Genomic DNA, 20210 nt, shown 5'->3' on the forward strand with positions numbered 1-20210 from the left:
GATCCAGGGAAACAAATAAGAAGAGCGCACATGCCCTGCACCAGCTGACTGATACCATGTAGAGTTTAAGGTCAGCAACTGTTGGCCAGATCTGTTTTTATGAGAGAAGCTGGAAATCTGGATTTTTTTTTTTTTAAGTGAAACACTTCGATTCTAATCCAAAAAAATTTCATACACATGTGAGCCAGACAAAACATAACTGCAGGTCACCAGTTTACAAATTCTTCTTTTAAATAATGCTCTAGAAAGGATGGACACCTATCTGCCCATAGAGACAAACGTCTTCTATGTAGACATTTAACCTGAGGAGAAACATTCACTGCAATGTTCAATTTGGGGGCAGAAAAAGTAGTTCTTACAAATTTTCTTTAGCCAAAAGAGGATAGTTTGAAGCCCCATTGGATCTAAACAGTTTTTTAAGTTCTTTAAACCTTCTCCAAAATCAAAGGTGTTTCTTGCTTTCTTTCTTTTTTTTTTTTTTTTTTTACCGTTGTCATTGCTTTGTTTTTGTAAAATTAGACAGTTATAACTGGACGACTTGTAACAAAGTCTACATAAACATTCATACCAAATGCCCCAAACTAAGGCTGAACTCCACTAGTATACTGCCTGGCCTCAACAAATCAAATGAATAGATGTCTTAATTCAGGTCTAGAAGAGGGTTAAGCCAATACTTCATTAAACTACAAAATACACTGGAAACATTTTGGCCTAAGATTCAAGAAAAGTTCAGCTCCAAAGCAAGGTACAGCTTTGCTTCTTCCAGAGGCAAAGGTGAACAACGCCACTATCTACAAATCCTACCGAGAAAGCAGGAGCCTAATAAAATGTACCTCTGTACTAGAGATGGCAGCATGATCCTAGTGAAATCCAAACAAAACTGCCGGAAGGATACAGGCTATCAAATTCATTTACACACACCTTCCTCCCAGGAAAAATGGAAGGGGGTATACCAAACGGTCAAAGAAGTTGTAAATTAAAAGACAGGAGGGTTGTCCAAAGAGGAGTCCATTTATCACACTCGGATGAAGTAGCCTCAGCTGCTTTCTGAAGCCACACAATGCCTCTGTTGTAATACGGCCAAAGAATGAGCCAAGAGTCCTATTTGGCATCTGACAGAACACAGAATAAACTTTAGAAAATACCACTCTGGAGGACTTATTGTAATTTTAATACTTTGTCCACCAAGGTGTCCATTTTGTATGTCAAGATCATTAGTGTTACCCACCACAGCCACAGACATTGGTTGGGGTGAGGTGCTGAAAGGTCAGGTGGTGTAATAAAAGCTTATTTATCACCAATTTTTGAGTTCTCTGGTAACTGAGGGAACCCAAACACCCCACGAGGTTACTGGATGAAAACTGCTGAGAAAACCGTAATTTTATGGGTTTCCCTTTAAGTTTAAACTATGAGAAATAGACTCTTCTCAAAGTTATGCCCCCTTTAAGGAGCTATTATTAAGAAATAAAGCCACCTGGGTGGCTCAGTCAGTTGAGCATATTGAATCTGGCTGGGGTCACGATCTCACGGTTCATGAGATTGAACCCCACATCGGGCTCTGTGCTGACAGCATGGAGCTTGCTTGGGATTCTTCTCTCTCTCTCATCATTTCTCTCTGCCCCTCCCCCACTCACGCACTCTCACTCACCCTCTCAAAATAAATAAATAAACATAAAAAAAAGAAGACATTCTTGGTACATACGATTACAAAAATGAAACTAGAATGTTCTTTAGAATACTTACCATTTTTTATTTGAACGCAACTGTGACATCTTCGGGCTGCAGGAAAACCTGCCAAACACATGAACACGAATATCCCATTATCCACAGAAAGAATAGAGTAACGGTGATGTGCCACGGTGAAAGACACCCTATGAATAACTTACTTAAAACAATCCCTTTGTTGCATTGAGCAACCATTGTTTAGTCCCTCCAACCCTTCCTTTTTTCACATTAAATTAAAGCCATCGGAGTCCCATCATAACTACAATGCTCAGGTGCCAGGGGAACAAAACGGGGTTACTAATGGCCTTCCCAAGCCCTTATGCCCACAAAAAACAGGTGGACCTTGATTCAAAGTGCCTGCTTCCTAACCCACCCACATCTCCCTATTTCCACAGAACTCAACAATCCCCATTAAAAGTCTCTGCACAATTGCGGAGGAAGCATAATTGGGCTAAGGGATAAAATAAGTTATAATACTAGTACAACAGATATTATACTTGTCATATAACTCAAAAAAAGCACTTTTTCTCTTCTAAAATAAGTAAAAATACAAAGCATAGTTATTAAAGAAAAATGAATCAATAATTTAAATTTACCTATTTTTTCGTGGGGTTTTGTGGCAATTTCCTCCCATGCATTCGTTTCAAGGTTGTATGCATGGATCTTGGGGAGAAAAAGAGAAGATACACACACATAAATAACTTTAGCTTATTTTTTTAGAGAAGGAGTGTGTAAGTGGAGGAGAGGGGCAAAGGGAGAGAGAGAGAATCTTAAGAAGGCTCTGTGCTAAGTGCAGAGCCTGATGTGGGGCTCAATCCCACAACCCTGGGATCATGACCTGAGCTGAAATGAAGAGTCAGACACTTAACTGACTGAGCCACCCAGGCACCCCTGAAAACTGAATTTTTAACAACAACCTGTATAAACATGTATTCTTGGTTGAAAAGTCTTCGTTTCTTTTGCTTTTCTCTGATTTTCCCTAATACTAATATTAAGGCAAAAAACATTAAATGAAGCAGTTGAAAACTAGCAGATATAGGACTCCAATTTTTTAAAATCACAGAAAAAAAACGAAGTAAAAAAGTTGGAATTCTACAACTACCACATTTTTCGCAATGAACGTGTGTATCATTTTTTTTTATACCAGAAAAAAGCAACTGTTCATAAGAAAATATGAGAATGCAGTTTTGACAAAACTTGAAAAAGATCAATAAGGTTCCAAAGCAGACCAGGAGCTCTGTAGCCTAATCTAGATTTTTCCCTGGGAGATGTGCATTTAGAAATGCCATAGGAATGGATGAATAAAAACCTTCAGAGTACAGCTTTCTAAAGTGAGTGACGCAGAGCCCTAAAAATACTGTTCTTTTTAGACATCTCACTGATGATGAGAGACATTCTGTGGGACATTCTGAGCAACGTGGCTCCAGTTCTCATCGGTTTCTCCATTTAAGCTACTGTGTCCTCCTTTTGGTCTCTTTCCTCATCCAGTTTGTGCCAGGATTCATTTTCATGTGTTTTTAGTGGGTGATCACTACAACTGTCAACTGGAAAGTGTAACAGAGGCATAGTTCGGCCTTCTGTTACGAAGAGCAGGTAACACACAACAGCTGTTAATGAAGAGCCTGTCCAGAAATCTAAATATCTACAGTAACAGAATTATCTTGCTTGGTATGAAACATGCCTCTTCCTATCCTTCTCTCTCTCTCATTATTATTATTTTTAAATATACCTTGTTTAAGGAATAAGCTGTCCAGGAAGTACCACCTCCCAAGATGTAAATCCTCTGCCCATCATGTGCAATTTCATGTCTGTATCTGAAAATACACAATAAAATCCATTTATAATAAAGTGAAAAATTATCTACCTAAGATTTAGCTACAGGATATTTTTATTGGATAATTATTCACAGTAATAAGTTATTAGAAATAACCTAGGTGGTCAACAAGAGTGAATTGATTCAACAAATTATAGAATATATATAAAATGGATTAGTATGCATCCAATAAGAAAGTAGGTGTAGAGGATGGTTAATATATTGGAAACTTCTTTTCGTGTCATTAACTAAAAAAAAAAAATGCTCTCATGTAAGAGCAGATAGGCTATAATCTCATTAAAAATTTATAGTTACACAAATACGCACAGAAAATGACTACAGAGATACATCCAAAATGTTAACCCTGGTTATCCCTAGATTTAGGTTTTGTTTTTTTATTTTCTTCATTTTGCTTATCTGTATTTTCCAGATTTTCTAAAGTGATCTGTCTACATTTCATTAGAAACCCAGGACTATGCGCTTTTAAATGAAGATACTTATTTAATAGATACAAAGATATCAGAAAAATTATGCTACTCAAAACTGTGAATATAATGTGAAACACCTACCAGAACTTTCATCCAAGCAGTCTAGCTAGAAGCTGAAACAATTTATAATATGTCCATAAAATGATTCAAGAAGGCAACCATGTGAAAATGCTTTGAAAACTTAATCTATTTCCTCCTTTCCCTGAGGCCCTGGTGCTGATAAAATAAGTTACATCAAAATTACTCCAGTAGCGGTCCACCTCCCAAGTCCTCACACGGTAGTTCTACAATCATCAGCCCACTGACATACTGCAAAAAAGATAAAGTCTTCCTTAGCACCTCTATGCTATTTTGTTTAAAGGAAACAAAGAGTTAACTGCATTCATCCGAACAGAGTGAATAAAAAAATGTTTACTGTCTTTGCATTTAATGTGTATTTTTTTAAGTTTATTCATGTAAGTAATCACTACACCCAACATGGGGCTTGTACGCACAGCCCTAAGACCAAGACTTGTGTGCTCTTCTGAGCCAGCCACGTGCCCCCACTGTCTTTACTTTTAAACAGGAGGGGAAGAAATTAAGTTTTTCATAGAGCTTACTGCTAAAAGGCAACTCCTATCAGGAAACAAAAGTGAAAGGCCTACACCTGTTCCTAGAAGGCAACTAGGAGCACCATGTGATGTTTGCGTGCTTAACAGGGCACTTAAAATCAGTGGCCTCCCCCCCTCCTTTCCATCCATCCATCCGATCAATATTCATTGAGTACTACTATGGGAACTGATGCCACGGGCACTGCGCCTTCTTCTGGGTATGCAGCTGGGAGCAAATGAGCCAAAGAATCCTAATATGCTAGTTAAGAAGGGAAATCAAAAAAGTAACTAGAAAGTAATTGTTTTGTCTATAACATGATATTTAATTACAATTGCTACCATTGGTTTCTTCTTCAAAGCGTTACTATCTTCTTAATGCAGAAAAACTGAGGTATGAAAGAAAATAACATGAGGAAAAAAATCTATAGTTAATGGAGAAATAGCACTCCTTAACCAGAAGACCTTTCTTTAATGCTGAGCTGGCATCTACCAGCCAGTTAGCTATTTTAACCAGGCTTTAAGAATTTTCTTTAAACCATATTACCAATATTCTGAATAAAGTCAAATCTCAGCAAGAATGAATAAATGTGCTTTAATCCTAGAACCTTACCTCTCTTCTGGCAGATCACAGGATAGGTTGTTTGGTTTCAGTTGTGTCCACTCTCTGGTATTGAGATCTAATTTGTGCAGATCTGTGCTATAAATATAGCCAGTTGTCCCTCCAAAAACATAAAGGGAGCCATTGATGATCGCCATGGCCTGGGAAACAAGGAAATGTGAACACCACTGACTCATGAACACTTTGTTAAAGAATGTAAACTTACTAAATACCCCAAAATCAGACTTTATGAAATTCTTTTGTACTTTTTAACCTAGCATATCAGACGTTTAAAGGATTAAAGATTTTAGAGAACCCAGAGATTACTTTTAGAAAGGCAGAGCTTTGCTCAACTGGAAAGCAGTCCTACCTAGATAGGCAAGAGGACTGGATGTTCCTTACGGGTCTTAGCCAACCCAAGAATGTATATACATCGGGGGCATTAGCATTTCCATGCAAAGCTGCTTCTCTTTCTAAGCAGTATGAAGAAAACTGCTCGAAGAAGAAGAAGCAGATATGAAAATAAGCCACCAGAACTCCTTAAGTAAAATGTCTAGAGTTAGCAGTCATAAAACTTCACATTTTCCACCAGATTCTTCTTTAGCATAAGCTCAGCTTTTGTTATGATCATGTTATCAGAGTTTAAATGCCTCCTGCGGTGGGATAGAGTTATCTAGTGTGTGCCTCTACACATAGCTCAGAAGGAAGGTATTTACCAGTACGAAAGCTGGCCAGCTGAACAAGAAGCCAAAGCTTAGCTGTTTTAAGCTTAGTCCATTACTTTCAAAGGGTCTCTGATGCTGGTAGGTCGCACCCTATCTTTTTGGATATAACTTTTCAAACCTATGATTTGAAGCACGGCAATGTAACTAGAAACTCATCTCCACATAATCTGTGTTTTAGCTCAGATCAGTCTTATAAAAGTCTTGTACCAAAGTGCGGAGATCACCTCCTCTACTACTTAGGTTAGAAAGCTCTCCACAGAATCGCATTGTTCTAAAGGTGGCAGCGTGCAGACCATACGTAGAGCCCAATCTCTCACTGGAGGTGGGGGTGGGGATGTGGTGGGTCCTGACACTGAAAAATACTTCTGTATAGATCTAGATCACGATGCCCAATTGGACTAGAAACAAAGAGTGAGGGAAAAAAAGGAAGGGAGAAGGCGAGCAACCAGATTTATAAATTACAACTTCGTATCAGAACTGAAAAATCAAATATTAACCCCAGTGAATTTATTCTCTGTTAAAAACATGGAAATAATTATTCTGACATTGTCCCCCAAACTAGAAAAATCTGCAGAAATACATCCACCGTGACTGGCCACAGATTGGTACCTGTCCATATATACGACTGGGTTTCTTCCCACGACAGCTAAGTAAAGCCCATCTCTTATACTTCACGTTACACACGTGGACATCATTGCCGTTGCTCTCGCCAAATGGGATGCCTGTACCTCCGAATACCAACAGGTTGTTTCCATGCAGCACAACTGGGGAAGGAGAAGCACAAATTCCATTTACGTACTGGCTACCTGTAATATGTTCCCACATAAACCCAGAATCACTGAGAAACTGGGGGGAAAAAAAAAAGCCTGCTTTAATGCTCTCAGAAGATAGCCCAAACCACTGACATCTAACTACTACAAAGTACTGCAGAAAAAGGTTTAATTCACACTCTATGGACTGTGTCATGTAGCCAGCTCATTGTTAGGTGTGTGACATGTATTCAATGTGTATTTGTGGAGTTCATGAAATACTGTGGATAATAATACTAAATGACATGAACCACTGCCGCTCAAGGCGGTTCAAGTACGCAGTAAGGCAGAGGAACATGAAGTATTATCTTTGTCTTAGCAAAGGCCCAGCAGGGCTCTGGATGAAGGGATAAAATGATCATTCTGTTTTTGCCAGGGGAATGAATGATCTCTACATTTTAAATTATGGTTTCTGTCACCTTAATCCTCCACCAGATAAAAAGAAACACCAATATCCTGCTGGTACCTTTGGTGTTCTTCTCTAGATCTCTTCTGTTCCTGCCACACACACACACACACACACACACACACACACACACACACATTCTTTCTCTCTGATGACAAATGCTCCCAAAATAGTGCTACTGTATTATTTCAATGGCATTTCTTTTCTAAAATCAATTATTCAGTTAATACAGAATAAGAATCAGCATGGGCTCTGAAGCCAGCTAGAGCTAGGTTTCAATTCCCATGTGACCTCAGGAAAGTTATTTAATCTCCAAATTAATCCTCACAACAGCCCTATGAGGTGGGAACTAATCTTATCTTCTCCATTTTTATAGCTGATGAAACAAGTGGAGAGTGGTTTAACCTTGTTGAACGTTCCCCAAAAAGAATCTTGCCAAGCTAGGATTCAATTCCAGGCAATCTAACTCCAGAGCCTGCACTCTTAGCCATTTCCTTAGGGCATCTCTGTAGCCTCAGTTTCTCTTTTTTTTTTCCCTTCCAAATTTTGATTTAAATTCTAGTTAGTTAACATATAGTGTAATACTGGTTTTGGAATAGGATTTAGTGATTCATCACTCATATATAACACCCAGTGCTCATCTCAACAAGTGCCCTTAGTACCCATCACCCATCTAGTCCACCCCCCCCCCACTCACCTCCCTCCATCAACCCTGTTTGTTTTCTATCATTAGGAGTCTCTTGTGATTTGCTTCCCTCTTTTCCCCCGCTTCCCATATGTTCATCTGTTTTGCTTCCTAAATTCTACATGAGTGAAATCATATGGTATCGGTCTTTCTCTGACTTATTTCATTTAGTATAATATACTCTAGCTCCATCCATTTCATTGCAAATGACAAGATTTCATTCTTTTTGATGGCTGAGTGATATTCCATTGTGTGTGTGTGTGTGTGTGTGTGTGTGTGTGTGTGTGTGTGTACCACATCTTGTTTACCCATTTATCAGTCGATGGACATACTTGCGCTCTTTCCACTCAGTTTCTCATTTGTACAATGGCAGTAAGTAATTCTAGTTTGTGCATTATACAGATGTCATTAGGTAAACAGATACTACACGTGAAGTACTTTGTTCAGAAGCTATCATTGCCATTATAAGCCCCATCTGTTGATCTTCTACTACATTGTGCTTAGCATACATACATATATATGAAACTTTATACTGAACCCACTGAGATATCACTAATCCCAGTTTACAGGTAAGGAACTTGACGCTAAAACTCATCAAGCAAGCAAATGGTACACAGCTAGATTTAAACTCAGGACTATCCAACTGCCAAGTGATTCTGAATCACCATGCTATATTATTACCATAGTGAAAAGTCTACCCATTAACAGGGTTTAATCATATTACAGCATTATTATAAATTACGAACAAAAAACACACGGCACTAAACCTGTTCTCACAGACATTGCTTAATTATGAAAGAGTCAAAAGTTCAGGACGGCTTGCACTCACGTGACATAGATGCCAATTCCCGGGGCATGTAGCCATCTGTGCCCATCTGGTGCCATACTCCTGTAGCAAAATGATACCTCCAAAGCTCCCTGAAGAGAGGATAGTCTTCATTATCTGGCCCTCCAGATTCATCGTAATCTGGGTTATAACCTCCAAACACATAGAGGTTGGTATTATCTGCCACACAACGATGTCCACTTCGTGCTGGTGGAGGTCTGTGGCCTAGGAAAGAAGAGGACAGTCTTCCACAGATGGCCAAGCAGATTAAAAACACAAACAAAATTTGGTCATAATCATTTTAGCTTTAAAAGGGGATGGGGAAGATTTATAACGTGGATTTACTTTTTATTTGCTTAGGTTATTTTATACATTCGCGCATACTACTTAAGATAATTTTAAGGAGCTAGTCTCCATTTCTATTTCATACAACTACTTTCAGATTTTGGAAACTGTAAAAATATTTTTTTCCAAGGGAGGAAAAATAGCATTATAAACTCAAGAAAATGGCTGACAACTTGAAATTTGCAAGAGAAGGAGGAGGGGTTTAATAATCCAAAAGCTAACAGGACAAATTTTCTTATTTCCTTAGAGGAGAACAAAAACACAGGCCAACTAAATTAAACTGAAAATATTAGAGAACTACATAAATATAATCACAAATGTGAATGAGTCATGTATAAATAAAAATACACACACATAAAACCTATGATTTGTCCACAGTATATAATTACACACTTAAAGAGAAAACTGGCTTTCAAAGAGTTATAGCAAAATTTAGAATTTAAATCCCACTCCAGACATTATGGCAGTCAACAAAAAATATCCTTATACTTATCTCAAAGAGCATCTTTCACCCTATTAAGAGCTTCACTAAGGAAAGCTATTTCTACAATTGATATTTGAAAGCTTTCTGAAGCTTTCTGTAATTTCTGAAATTATATCACCTAGTTCACTAAAAACGACTTCAAGATTATTTTAGAGCAAAAAAAACCTAAAATTTTATATTGTTTCTATTATCCTTACAATTGTTTATACCAGTCTACACAAACCCTTACATAGCTATAGAACCAAAGATGCTTAAACAACATATTGGATAGAATAAGAAGCTACTATAGCTGTCTGTTACCTTAAAGACTTATCTAATTTCTTATATTAGGAATAGGCACTAGTATAATGTTAATTAATATTTAGGACGATGCTGGGCACCTAACAAACTTCTGTAATATAAATAAACATTTATTATCAACCTAACATAAGCCTTATATATATATATTCTTAATCAAAATCCCACTTCCTAAGGTATAGTTTTAAATAAGAACTGAAAAGAAATTGCACAGATCTAAGAGAAACTAAAAAACTAATGAACCATGAATCACCGAATCACTCAACTCCGACCTGTTAGTCCTGCTTGAGAATCTTTGACGGTTCCTTCCTGTTCAAGTACGGAGTGTTCAACTAGTGATTTAGGGCCTCTGATGACCTAACTTTGTCCTGATCTCTCACACTCCTGCCTGTTTAAGTTTGTCTCGCTGCTTGGAAAGGCGAGTACTTCCCTTAGACCTTGGCCTGGCCTCCTACCCTTCAATGCCTACTTGTGGAAATGCCTCCAAGTCCAGCCCTTACAGCTTTCTCACCAATAAAACCCTAGGGCCCTTACAGTTCAGCACCCTACAATTCAAATGATAGGATACGCACTTTCTATAAGATTATGTAAACACATGAATATATTAGGCAATCTAGAATCAGTTAGAAAATTGACTCATGAGCCGTGATTTACCTCAAGTGAAGAACTCAATTTCTCTTTCTAGGAATCTTGAAATACAGAAAGTGTGGTGTGGAAGAAAGAGCAAAGGCTCCTACAAATATCCAGATTTGAATCCAGGTTTTTTTCTAACTGCTACCTTGAGCAAGTCACTGACCCTCACTGAGTCTCAGCTTCCTCATCTGCATAAGGGGATATTATTCTTGTACCTCACAGATTTTTCATACTGCTATTAAAATGTTTATTAATAAAGTTTTATTTTAATGTTTATTTATTTTTGAGAGAGAGAGACAGAACACGCCCGAGCAGGGGAGGGGCAGAGAGAGAGGGAGACACAGAAACTGAAGCAGGCTCCAGGCTCCGAGCTGTCAGCACAGAGCTTGACGTGGGGCTCGAACTCATGAACTGTGAAATCATGACCTGAAGTCAGGCACAACTGACTGAGCCATCCCAGCGCCCCTAAAATGTTTATTGGTTTATATATGAATCTTCAACGTATCTGCAAGCTATTTGAAGAGAGAGAAATGTACTTGTATTCATCTTTCTAGCACCAAGCCTAAGGCACACAGAAAACACTAAACAAAAACTTACAAATTTAATTCTTCTCTACTCATTTTGTTAATGTTTTTCTCCTCCAAATAGGTTATAAGCTCCTCAAGGGGAAAGGTCATGTATAACAATTATTCTGTACTACCTCTAACACCTAAAACAGCTGGAGATATTTAAGGCACTAGAAGTTTCACTGATTTTAAGTCAGAGTAAACAATGACAGGGACGCTCAAAACAGTACAGCTCTCAGTGGACTTTGATATAATTATACTTAAGAGATATACGATTTGGGGGGCAGGAGTTGGGTTATACAACGGTCTTCTCAAAATATAAATGTTTCTAAAAATTAGTGACACAAGTTTAGGGGCACCTGGGTGGCTCAGTCGCCCGAAGTCCGACTTTGGCTCAGATCGTGATCTCACAGTTCATGAGTTCAAGCCCCACACTGGGCTCACAGCTGTCGGCACAGAGCCAGCCTCAGGTCCTCTGTTCCCTTCTGTCTCTGCCCCTCCCCTGCTTGTTCTCTCTCTCTGTCTCAAAAATAAATAGTATTTATTAAAAATAAATATTTATTGAAAATATGTATATTTTTAAAATATATAAATAAATAAAAATTAGTGAGGCAAATTTAAAGAAAAAACAGAATTGCTGTGGTCAGCAGATGGGAACTCTAAGAATCTCTATAACGTCACTCATTTTATTACCTACAGTCAACAGACAATTTTTTAAAACTGCTTTTGGACAGAAAGAACATACAGTCTATTCTAGGATTTTCTCTAAATGGCTGTACAGCAGATACTCCATTATAAGTTTATTGACAACTATTTTTGTGACAACTATAACTCAAATGTATTAAAGGTTGAGGAGTTAGTGAAAAGACAGTTTTAGATTTATCCACTCGTTCATTAAGCCAAAAATCTTATCAGATACTTGCTATGTACCAGGTACTGTGTAAGATGCTGGGGATACAGCGAAAGAGAATGGAGATACCATAACCATTTCTGTCCTTTAGAGCTTGTAAAGGCTAGTCCTACACTGTCCAATGCAGTAGCCACTAGTCATATATTAATGTTGAGCATTAATTAAATCAATCAATTAATTAACCAACATTAATGTTGAAATGAGGATGGTCCAAACTGAGATATGTTCTAAATGTAAAATGCCCACTGGATTTCAAAGACTTAATATCCAAAAATGAATGTAAAATTACAAATTTTCGTATTGAATACATGTTGAAAAATTTTTTATATCCTGAGTTAAATAAAAGTATTATTAAAATTAATGTTGCCTGCCTTTTACATTTTTATTTTTATTTATTGCTTTGAAATTTAGAAACAAATTTTATTTAAGATCTGAAATACAATTCCTAAAATATCAACTTCTCCAGAAAACCGTGGCTACACAATGCATTGCCTCTATCATGTTAGAACGTGCATTAGACTCAAATACAAAAACCATGAAACAAACCACCATCCTTCAACAATTTGAGCAGAGAGAGAATGCCTAAGGAACAACATAGATGGACTTGCAGAGGACGGGCTGTTTTACTTCAAGCACCATAAAAAAAAAAAAAAAAAAAAGAGCACAAATGGCCTTTTACATTTTTAATGTGGCTACTAGAAATTTTTAAATGTTGTGGTTCACGTAACATTTCTATTGAACAGGGTTGGTCTAACTCAATTGCTGGCTTTTGTAAGTAATTTCATTATCTATGCAAATTAAACTGCTGGGTAAAGACCATCTGATCAATTTTTGATAAATATTAAACATCCTGTCAAGAGGTCTGATAGCCGGGAGTGAAGAGGTTACTGTTCTTTCTCTTTGGTCAGTAACTAGAGATTTCTTTGTACATATTTATAGCCCAAGAGTGACTAACATATCAGAAAGTCAAATTTTATTTTGAATAAATCATGGGAGTTTGTCAGGGATAATGTCATGGAGACTAAGCATTGATTTTCATTATGTGGGATACAGCATAGGCTCATCAACTTGACCGAAATAAAATCGGGTTTTAGATTGTTAAATAGTTCTCTGAATCCTCCCCCAAATTCTCCACGTGTAAATCCCACCTTCCTAAAAATGACTTGCTACTATTAAAATCACCCAGGGAACTAGGTTACCTGATTCAGGAACTTCCACTAGAAAATGTAAAAACTCCAATGTGAACTTGTATGCAGAGGTGAACTTCTAATATCCAGAAGGCAACCTCCAGCTAAGGCAGTGTGCACCTACCATGTCTGAGCCATCTTCTCTTCTGTGTGCTCACCCTGTCACAACAACTTGCTGTTTACCCCAGGGAGTAAGCAGGAGCTTATGGTAACCAGGGAAATGGGCTTTAGTTTCCAGCCTAAAGGAAGGAAGAAGCTAGCTGTCCCCCATCAGGGGATAGATGATTAAGTTGCAGCTGTTTTCACCATTACAATATTGTAACAAAGCTTCCGTTATGTATATTGAGATGCAAATGTCTGAGTATTTCTGGGTCAAAGGAATATACGCTTTGACCTGTTACAGATGCAATGTTGTCACAGAGCCATACTGCTCTCCAAAAAGACTGGAACAATTTACACTCCAGCAATGATTTCTGGAAGTGCCTATTCATGCTGTCTTCAAGCTCTTTCATTTGTGCCCATCAGAATGGTGCAAACTGGTGTCAGGTAATTTGTATTTCCCTGATTTTTACTAGTTCACATGTTTATCAGCCCATTTTATTTCTTCTTTGGGGAACTGCCTGATCACATCCCTTGCCTACTTTTCCATCTACTGAGTTTTCTTCTCACAGGTTTATAGAGATTATTATATTTCTTTCTTCCAGCCTGCTACTTGTCTCAATTTTGTTTATGGTATCTTTTAACAGATGGAAGTTTTCGTCTGAATCTTTCAGTCTTTTCTTCTAAGGTTTCTTTGCAAAAAGAAAAAGAAACAAGGCTGCTCTGTATCTCATTTATTTCTAAATCATTATAAAATTATAAAGAATTCCTACTTACTTCTAGTAATTTTACAGTTTTGACTTTTTATATTCAGAACCTGAATATATCCAGAACTTATTTTTGTGTATTATAGGAGGTAGGGCTCTAACTGTTCCTCTCAAATGGATAGGCTGTTGCCCCCAAACCATTTATGGAAAGCCACCTCTTCTATACTGAATCGAACCTTTATCAGACACGAAATTGACATGTTCTAGAGTAGAATCAGGAAAATCCCAATTATCCAGGTCTAATCACAAATTTAGACACAAAATCTATTACTCTTTAAGAATGCACACAGTCAATGCAAAGCAAAACCACAAAATCTTAATGGCAAAAGCTTGCAAATAAAATAGCATGTTAACATTTATTGCTTAATAAGTCTATTACTTACAAGATGTAGCCACCTCTAAATGTTCTATCAAATATGTGTGGGGAGGCCATTAAAAAAATAAGAACTTTCACCGCTAAAAGTATTAGCTGGTTATAAATATCAAATAGCTAAAGGATAAATTGTTTAACTGGTCACTTTTTTCCAAATATGAAGCTTTCCATTACCTCTGCCGGAGAAGACAGGTCTTCTGTTGTACACCTGGAAACCTGACAGGAAATCCAAGGAAGACTGAGCCAGCTAGCTCCCGCCCCTGATCAGCAACCAGACCTTTTTACTACTCCCAGAGTCCAAGATGCTCAGGCAAAAGCAACCCATTCATATCAGCATGCAATATTACTTAGTTGTGTAAGCATTTCCTACCAAAGAGACTCTATGCCCTATACGAGATGTGTATGTAAATATTTGGCTTCTCAGGGCAGAGTAATCTTTAGCGTCTAAGATGGCAGCAATAAAATAAATTCGCTTTGACAGGTTCTGGTGTTATCGTGAGTTAGTTTCAAGTGCTGAGCACAGCATACTTGAGACAGCAGTCACACTGTTCTAGGGATCAGTGGCCATGGGCTTCTGGGATCTGTTCAGTTCCACTGTCTATTCCTATACCATTATCACACTGTCTTAATTATGTTAGCTTTGAAGTATCAATCGACATCTAGTAGGACAAATTCCCCTTTGTGTTACTTTTTCATAAACCTCTTGGCTGTTTTTCTCCATTACTCACGTAATGAATTTTGAAATCAGTTTGTTAAAAACCTATAAGAAGTTCTTTGGTATAAGACACCATCTTATACAGATGATCAAATTTAACGGGGTCATAATGGGACAAATCAACACCATGTGCAATGAGATGAGCACAGCATTACTTCCGAGTATTCCTACCAAAAATGCATTAAGCTGAATGTAAGGGACACTGCACAATATAACTAGTGTTTACTGTTCAAAAATATCAACACCAAGGCTGAAGACGAGAACTGAACGCAACACGTGATCTGGGACTTTTACTAAAAAGGATATCATCGGAATAATTGGCAAAATCTGAAAATAAGGTCTGTAAATTAGATACTAGTGTTAATTTTATCCATTACTTATAGTTTCCTATTTTGTGTACGAGTCTGCAGTCAAAGAGACTACTTGTTTTTTAGGAAAAGACACTTAAGTATTTAGGGGCAAAGGGGCATGATGTCTGTAGCTTACCCTCAAGAATGGTTCAAACAAACAATATGCATGTATATGTATACATGTGTTATACATATAGAAAGGGGGGGGGGATGGGCAAGGAGAGGAGAGAGAGAAGAGAGGGAATAGGATAAAGCAAATGTGATCAAATATTAACATTTGGAGAATCTGGGCAAAAGGGATAGAATTTTTTACCATTCTTGTAGCTTCTCTGTTGAATCTGAAATTATGTCATGAAGGAACATAATCTCTAGCCTTTTATCCTCATCTTATTTGATAGTCATCAGTAGTTTCACTGTTTTTATTTCTAAGTAGTTTACAAATTTCCATATAATTGTGACTAGGTATCTCTTTTATTTTCTAATTTGTTGCTGTTAATATATAGGAAAGTAATTTATCTTTGCAAGTTTAAATTTTATCCAGCCAACTGTGTGAAGTCTAGTATTAGTTATCATTAATTATCTTGAATTTTACAGTAGACAATGATATACATGTTATTAATGACAACTTTCTGCTTTCTTTCCAATACATGTACCTTTTATTTTTTTCCTTGTCTTCTATTGTATTGGCTGAAACCTCCAGAATAAGGTTGAAGAGTGGAGATGATAGTAAGCATTTTTGTCTTATTTTTACTTTTTTTTTTTTCAGTATATGAAGTTTATTGTCAAATTGGTTTCCATGATTTTTACTTTAATGAAGATATTGGTAATGTTTCACCATTATATATATTTGCGGTTGGTTTCTTTTTTAACAATTTTTTTTGAGAGAGCATGAGTGGGGGAGGAGCAGAGAGAGAGGGAGACAGAGGATCCAAAGTGGGCTCTGCACTGGCAGCAGAGAGCCTGATGTGGGGCTCGAACTTGCGAACTGCAAGATGATGACCTGAGCTGAACGAAGTCTGATGCTTAACTGACTGAGTGGGCCACCCAAGGTGCCCCTACAATTAACTGGGTTCTTATAGATAGCCTATCAATAAAATAAATTTTCCTTTTTTCTTGGATGCCTGCAAATGTTCCCTGCCAGGAATGGGTATGATTTTTTTAAATAAAATTTTTACTGAAATGTAACATAGAGAAAATTGCATAGGAGAGTACAGCTTGATGCATTTAACATTTAACAAAATGAACACACTGAGAATCAAAGTTTATAAAATGCTTTTTTTGATATCAAGAAAAGCTTGTTTTCCCACTTTTCTGATTTTATTGAAATAGTTAAGCTTTCTTATTTTCCTTTCTTTTTTTCCTAGGGAGATCTTCATCCTATAACCTCTAATAATTTTTAAAACCCATAAACTTTTGTTTTTCTAACAATATTAAGAATAAACCACATATGGAAAGGAAGTTGGCTATTAACAGCGTTTACTTCTGTAGAGGGGAATAAAGTGGAGAATAAAGATATAAAGTAGGACCTTTGCTTTTTTAATTTAATCTCTTTCGCTGTGAAATATAACACATGTACAGAACACATAAAACTATAAATGTGTAGCTTAACAAATTATCAAAAAGGCAATATGTAATCATCACCCAGGTCAAACTACTGAATACTGGCAGCACTGAGACACCCCTTACCTGCTTCTTTTGGTCACAACTCCATCCATCCCACCTCCTTCACTTCTAGAGGAAGTATATTTCCTGATTTTTATGGCAACTATTAAACTTGCTTTCTTTTAAAGGCTTTATCATACCTAAGTTTGCATTCCTAAACAGTATTGTTTATTTTGGCCTAAATTTGAATTGTATTTTAAAAAAAAAATTTTTTTTTTTAATGTTATTTTTGAGACAGAGTGAGGAGGGGAGGGGCAGAGAGAGAGGGAGACACAGAATGCGAAGCAGGCTCCAGGCTCCGAGCTGTCAGCACAGAGCCTGATGTGGGGCTCAAACCCACAGACCGTGAGATCATGACCTGAGCCGAGGTCGGACGCCTAACTGACTGAGCCACCCAGGTGCCCCTGAATTGTATTTTAATAGAATGATATATAGTATGTATTCTTTCTGGGCTCTTTCTTTCATAACTAAGTTTCTGAGATTCATGCATGTTGTTGGGGTGAATTAGTCTGTTCATCTCCATTGCCAAATAGTATTACTTTGTGTGAATATATACCATGATTTATCCACTCTGTGTTGTGTGAATGGAGATTTGGGTTGTTTCAAATTAGTGGTTCTTAATGCTGCTATAAACATTTTTGTACAAGTTTTCAGGTGCACAGGGGTCAATGTTTGTAGGCCATAAATCTAGAAATGTAATTTCTGAGTCATATTGTAAATCTTTACCTTTACTAGATAAGGCCTAACTGTTTACAAACTAGTTGGTATTGTCAGTCTTTTTAATTTAGCAATTCCTAAAGGTTTGTAGACCTCTTTTCATCATGGTTTTAATATGCATTTGTCTCTGCGGTGCCTAGGTGGCTCAGTGGATCAAGCATCTGACCTCGGCTCAGGTGATGATCTCGCAGTCTGTAAGTTCAAGCCCCGCGTCAGGCTCTGTGCTGACAGCTCTGAGCCTGGAGCCTGCTTTGGATTCTGTGTCTCCCTCTCTCTATGCCCCTCCCTGCTTACACTCTCTTTCTCAAAACTAAACATTGAAAAAATATGCATTTGTCTCATTACCTTTTTTTATTTATTGACCAACTGGATTTTTCTTTGGGAAATGCCTCCTCAAGCTTTTAATACATTCTTCTATTGTGATGTCTATTTTCTTCTTCCTAATCTGTTAAGTTTGTTATATATGCTTGAGATAAGGACGTTCACTTTTCACCCTCCTATGTACTTCCGTATTATTTGAGTTTTAATAAACCCATATTACACCTGTAAATTCTAAAACAAAAAATCAGATGATCTTAAGCAGTTTCACTTTCTCCTTACCCCCAATTTGTTTAAATCACCTGAAATGTCACAGAATGTTATTTATAGGTATATCTATCTATCTATCCACACACACACACACACACACACACACACACACACACACACAAATATGCACACATACACATATTTATATTATCCTGTGTTTTTACAGAATGTTGTATATATAACATATATACACACATATGCATACACATACACGCATTTATATTATACTTCTACATTTTTATAAATCTTTTCTTAAAAATCAAACTAGGCTTCATAGCCCCTTTATCTGGACACAACTTTAAGTTTTACTGGTTTCTTTGCACACTGTTGCTTTCTATATCCAAATCTCCCTCTTTCTTGGATTTGTTTTCATTTTACTGGGAGTATCTCTTCAAAGTAATTTTCCAAAAAGGGTATGTATGGTAAACTTTCAGAATTCTCATTTATTTTGACCCCCACATAAACATTAGTGAGGCTGGGTGCAGAGTTCTGTTCAAAATAATTTTCTCTTAGAACACTGAAGCTACTTCTCTTCAAGAAAATCATGTTGCAGGTGAGAAATCCAACACCAGTCTTTCTATGTAAGCTATTTTCTGTCTCTGGAATCATAAGGAGTTCACCCATGTACAGATAGAAGCTTTTGTTTGTGTTCTTCCTGCTTGTTCCTTGGTAGCCCCTTCATAGCCTCTTCATTTTAGGGAAATATTCTCCATTTCTTTATTTTCTCCCTTCCATTGTCTGATCTTTCCTTCTGTAACTCTACAAAATGAATATTGACCACTTAGATTTGTCCCGACAGTATGAGTTTCTCTCATGTATTTTCTCTTTTGGTCTTCTTGCCTTATGGTCTCTACATTTCCTCTTTTATTTTTGTAAAAATTGGTCTTAAGACTATTATTGACCACTCCAACTGCATTTTTATTTCAGCAATCGAGACTTCAACACAGAGGTGCCTGAGTGGCTCAGTCAGGTAAGTGGCCAACTCTTGATTTCAGCTCAGGTCATGATCTCATGGTTCGTGAGATCGAGCCTCGTGTCAGGCTCTGTGCTGACAGAGAGTAGAGCCTGCTTGGGATTTTCTTTCTCCCTCTTTCTGCCCCATGCTTGCATGTGCTTGCTCTCTCTCTCTCTCTCAAAATAAATAAATATAAACATTTTTTAAAAAGACTTCAACACAGAACTAATTATTTAATCATTCCTTTTTCTCATGGCAGTTGGTTTTTAATTTATGGGCCCAATTCACTCTTGATTCTGAGGAAACCTCCTATGATCAGAACTTCCTAAAGTTCCATTCCGCTTCCTCATTATCTCTGTTTTTCCCACGTCAGCTATTTGTTCATCTTAGTCATCCTCTTTCAAGTTTAGTCTCCTGCAAATGTCTGATGGGCCTGGATCACCTATTTATATTAGTAAGTGAAGGACTACATGGGTTAGTAACTGTAAGAGGCATGGGTTTCCTCAACAGTTGTATTACTCTGTCTCCAAGACTCCAAATGAGAGGTCTCTTTCACTGTGGGTCTCTGCAGTTAAGTGGTACAGTGGAGGTACACTGACAGACAGGTTTCCCTTTCGAAAGAAGCTGAGAAAAGGTAAGCAGTTTTGCCTTAGGATTGCCAGAATAAGGCCGTATTTTGACGGTAGGGTCCTTTAATGTACGTCAATCCCGGATTGAGTTCCCTTTCTTTTCCTGCTCCTGTTCCACCCTCCTCACCCATCTATTGTGGAGGCGCACACTACCTAAAGCTCTGCTTTGTGCTCCCACTCTCTCTCCAGTCCAAGTCCATGGGAACAGGGCCTGCTCAACCATCCCCAAAGCAAATCCCCTAACCCCACCTGAAGAGCTGTTCTCGTA

General features: G+C 37.5%; 1 protein-coding gene across 5 annotated transcripts in view; it reads right to left on the bottom strand.

Moving 5' to 3' along the window:
• KLHDC10 (kelch domain containing 10) overlaps positions 1-20210 on the bottom strand; it is a 69055-nt gene that overhangs the window by 16646 nt on the left and 32199 nt on the right. For all 5 annotated transcript variants that reach the window (XM_027075468.2, XM_027075469.2, XM_053218084.1 and 2 more), the window contains 6 exons: positions 8669-8890; positions 6549-6703; positions 5227-5375; positions 3455-3539; positions 2322-2388; positions 1744-1791 (listed from right to left, as the gene is read on the bottom strand). In XM_027075468.2, the coding sequence (XP_026931269.1) occupies positions 1744-1791; positions 2322-2388; positions 3455-3539; positions 5227-5375; positions 6549-6703; positions 8669-8890 (726 nt within the window). The remainder of the gene's footprint in view (positions 1-1743; positions 1792-2321; positions 2389-3454; positions 3540-5226; positions 5376-6548; positions 6704-8668; positions 8891-20210) is intronic.

This window comes from Acinonyx jubatus, chromosome A2 (assembly GCF_027475565.1).
Source record: "Acinonyx jubatus isolate Ajub_Pintada_27869175 chromosome A2, VMU_Ajub_asm_v1.0, whole genome shotgun sequence".
NCBI lineage: Eukaryota > Metazoa > Chordata > Mammalia > Carnivora > Felidae > Acinonyx > Acinonyx jubatus.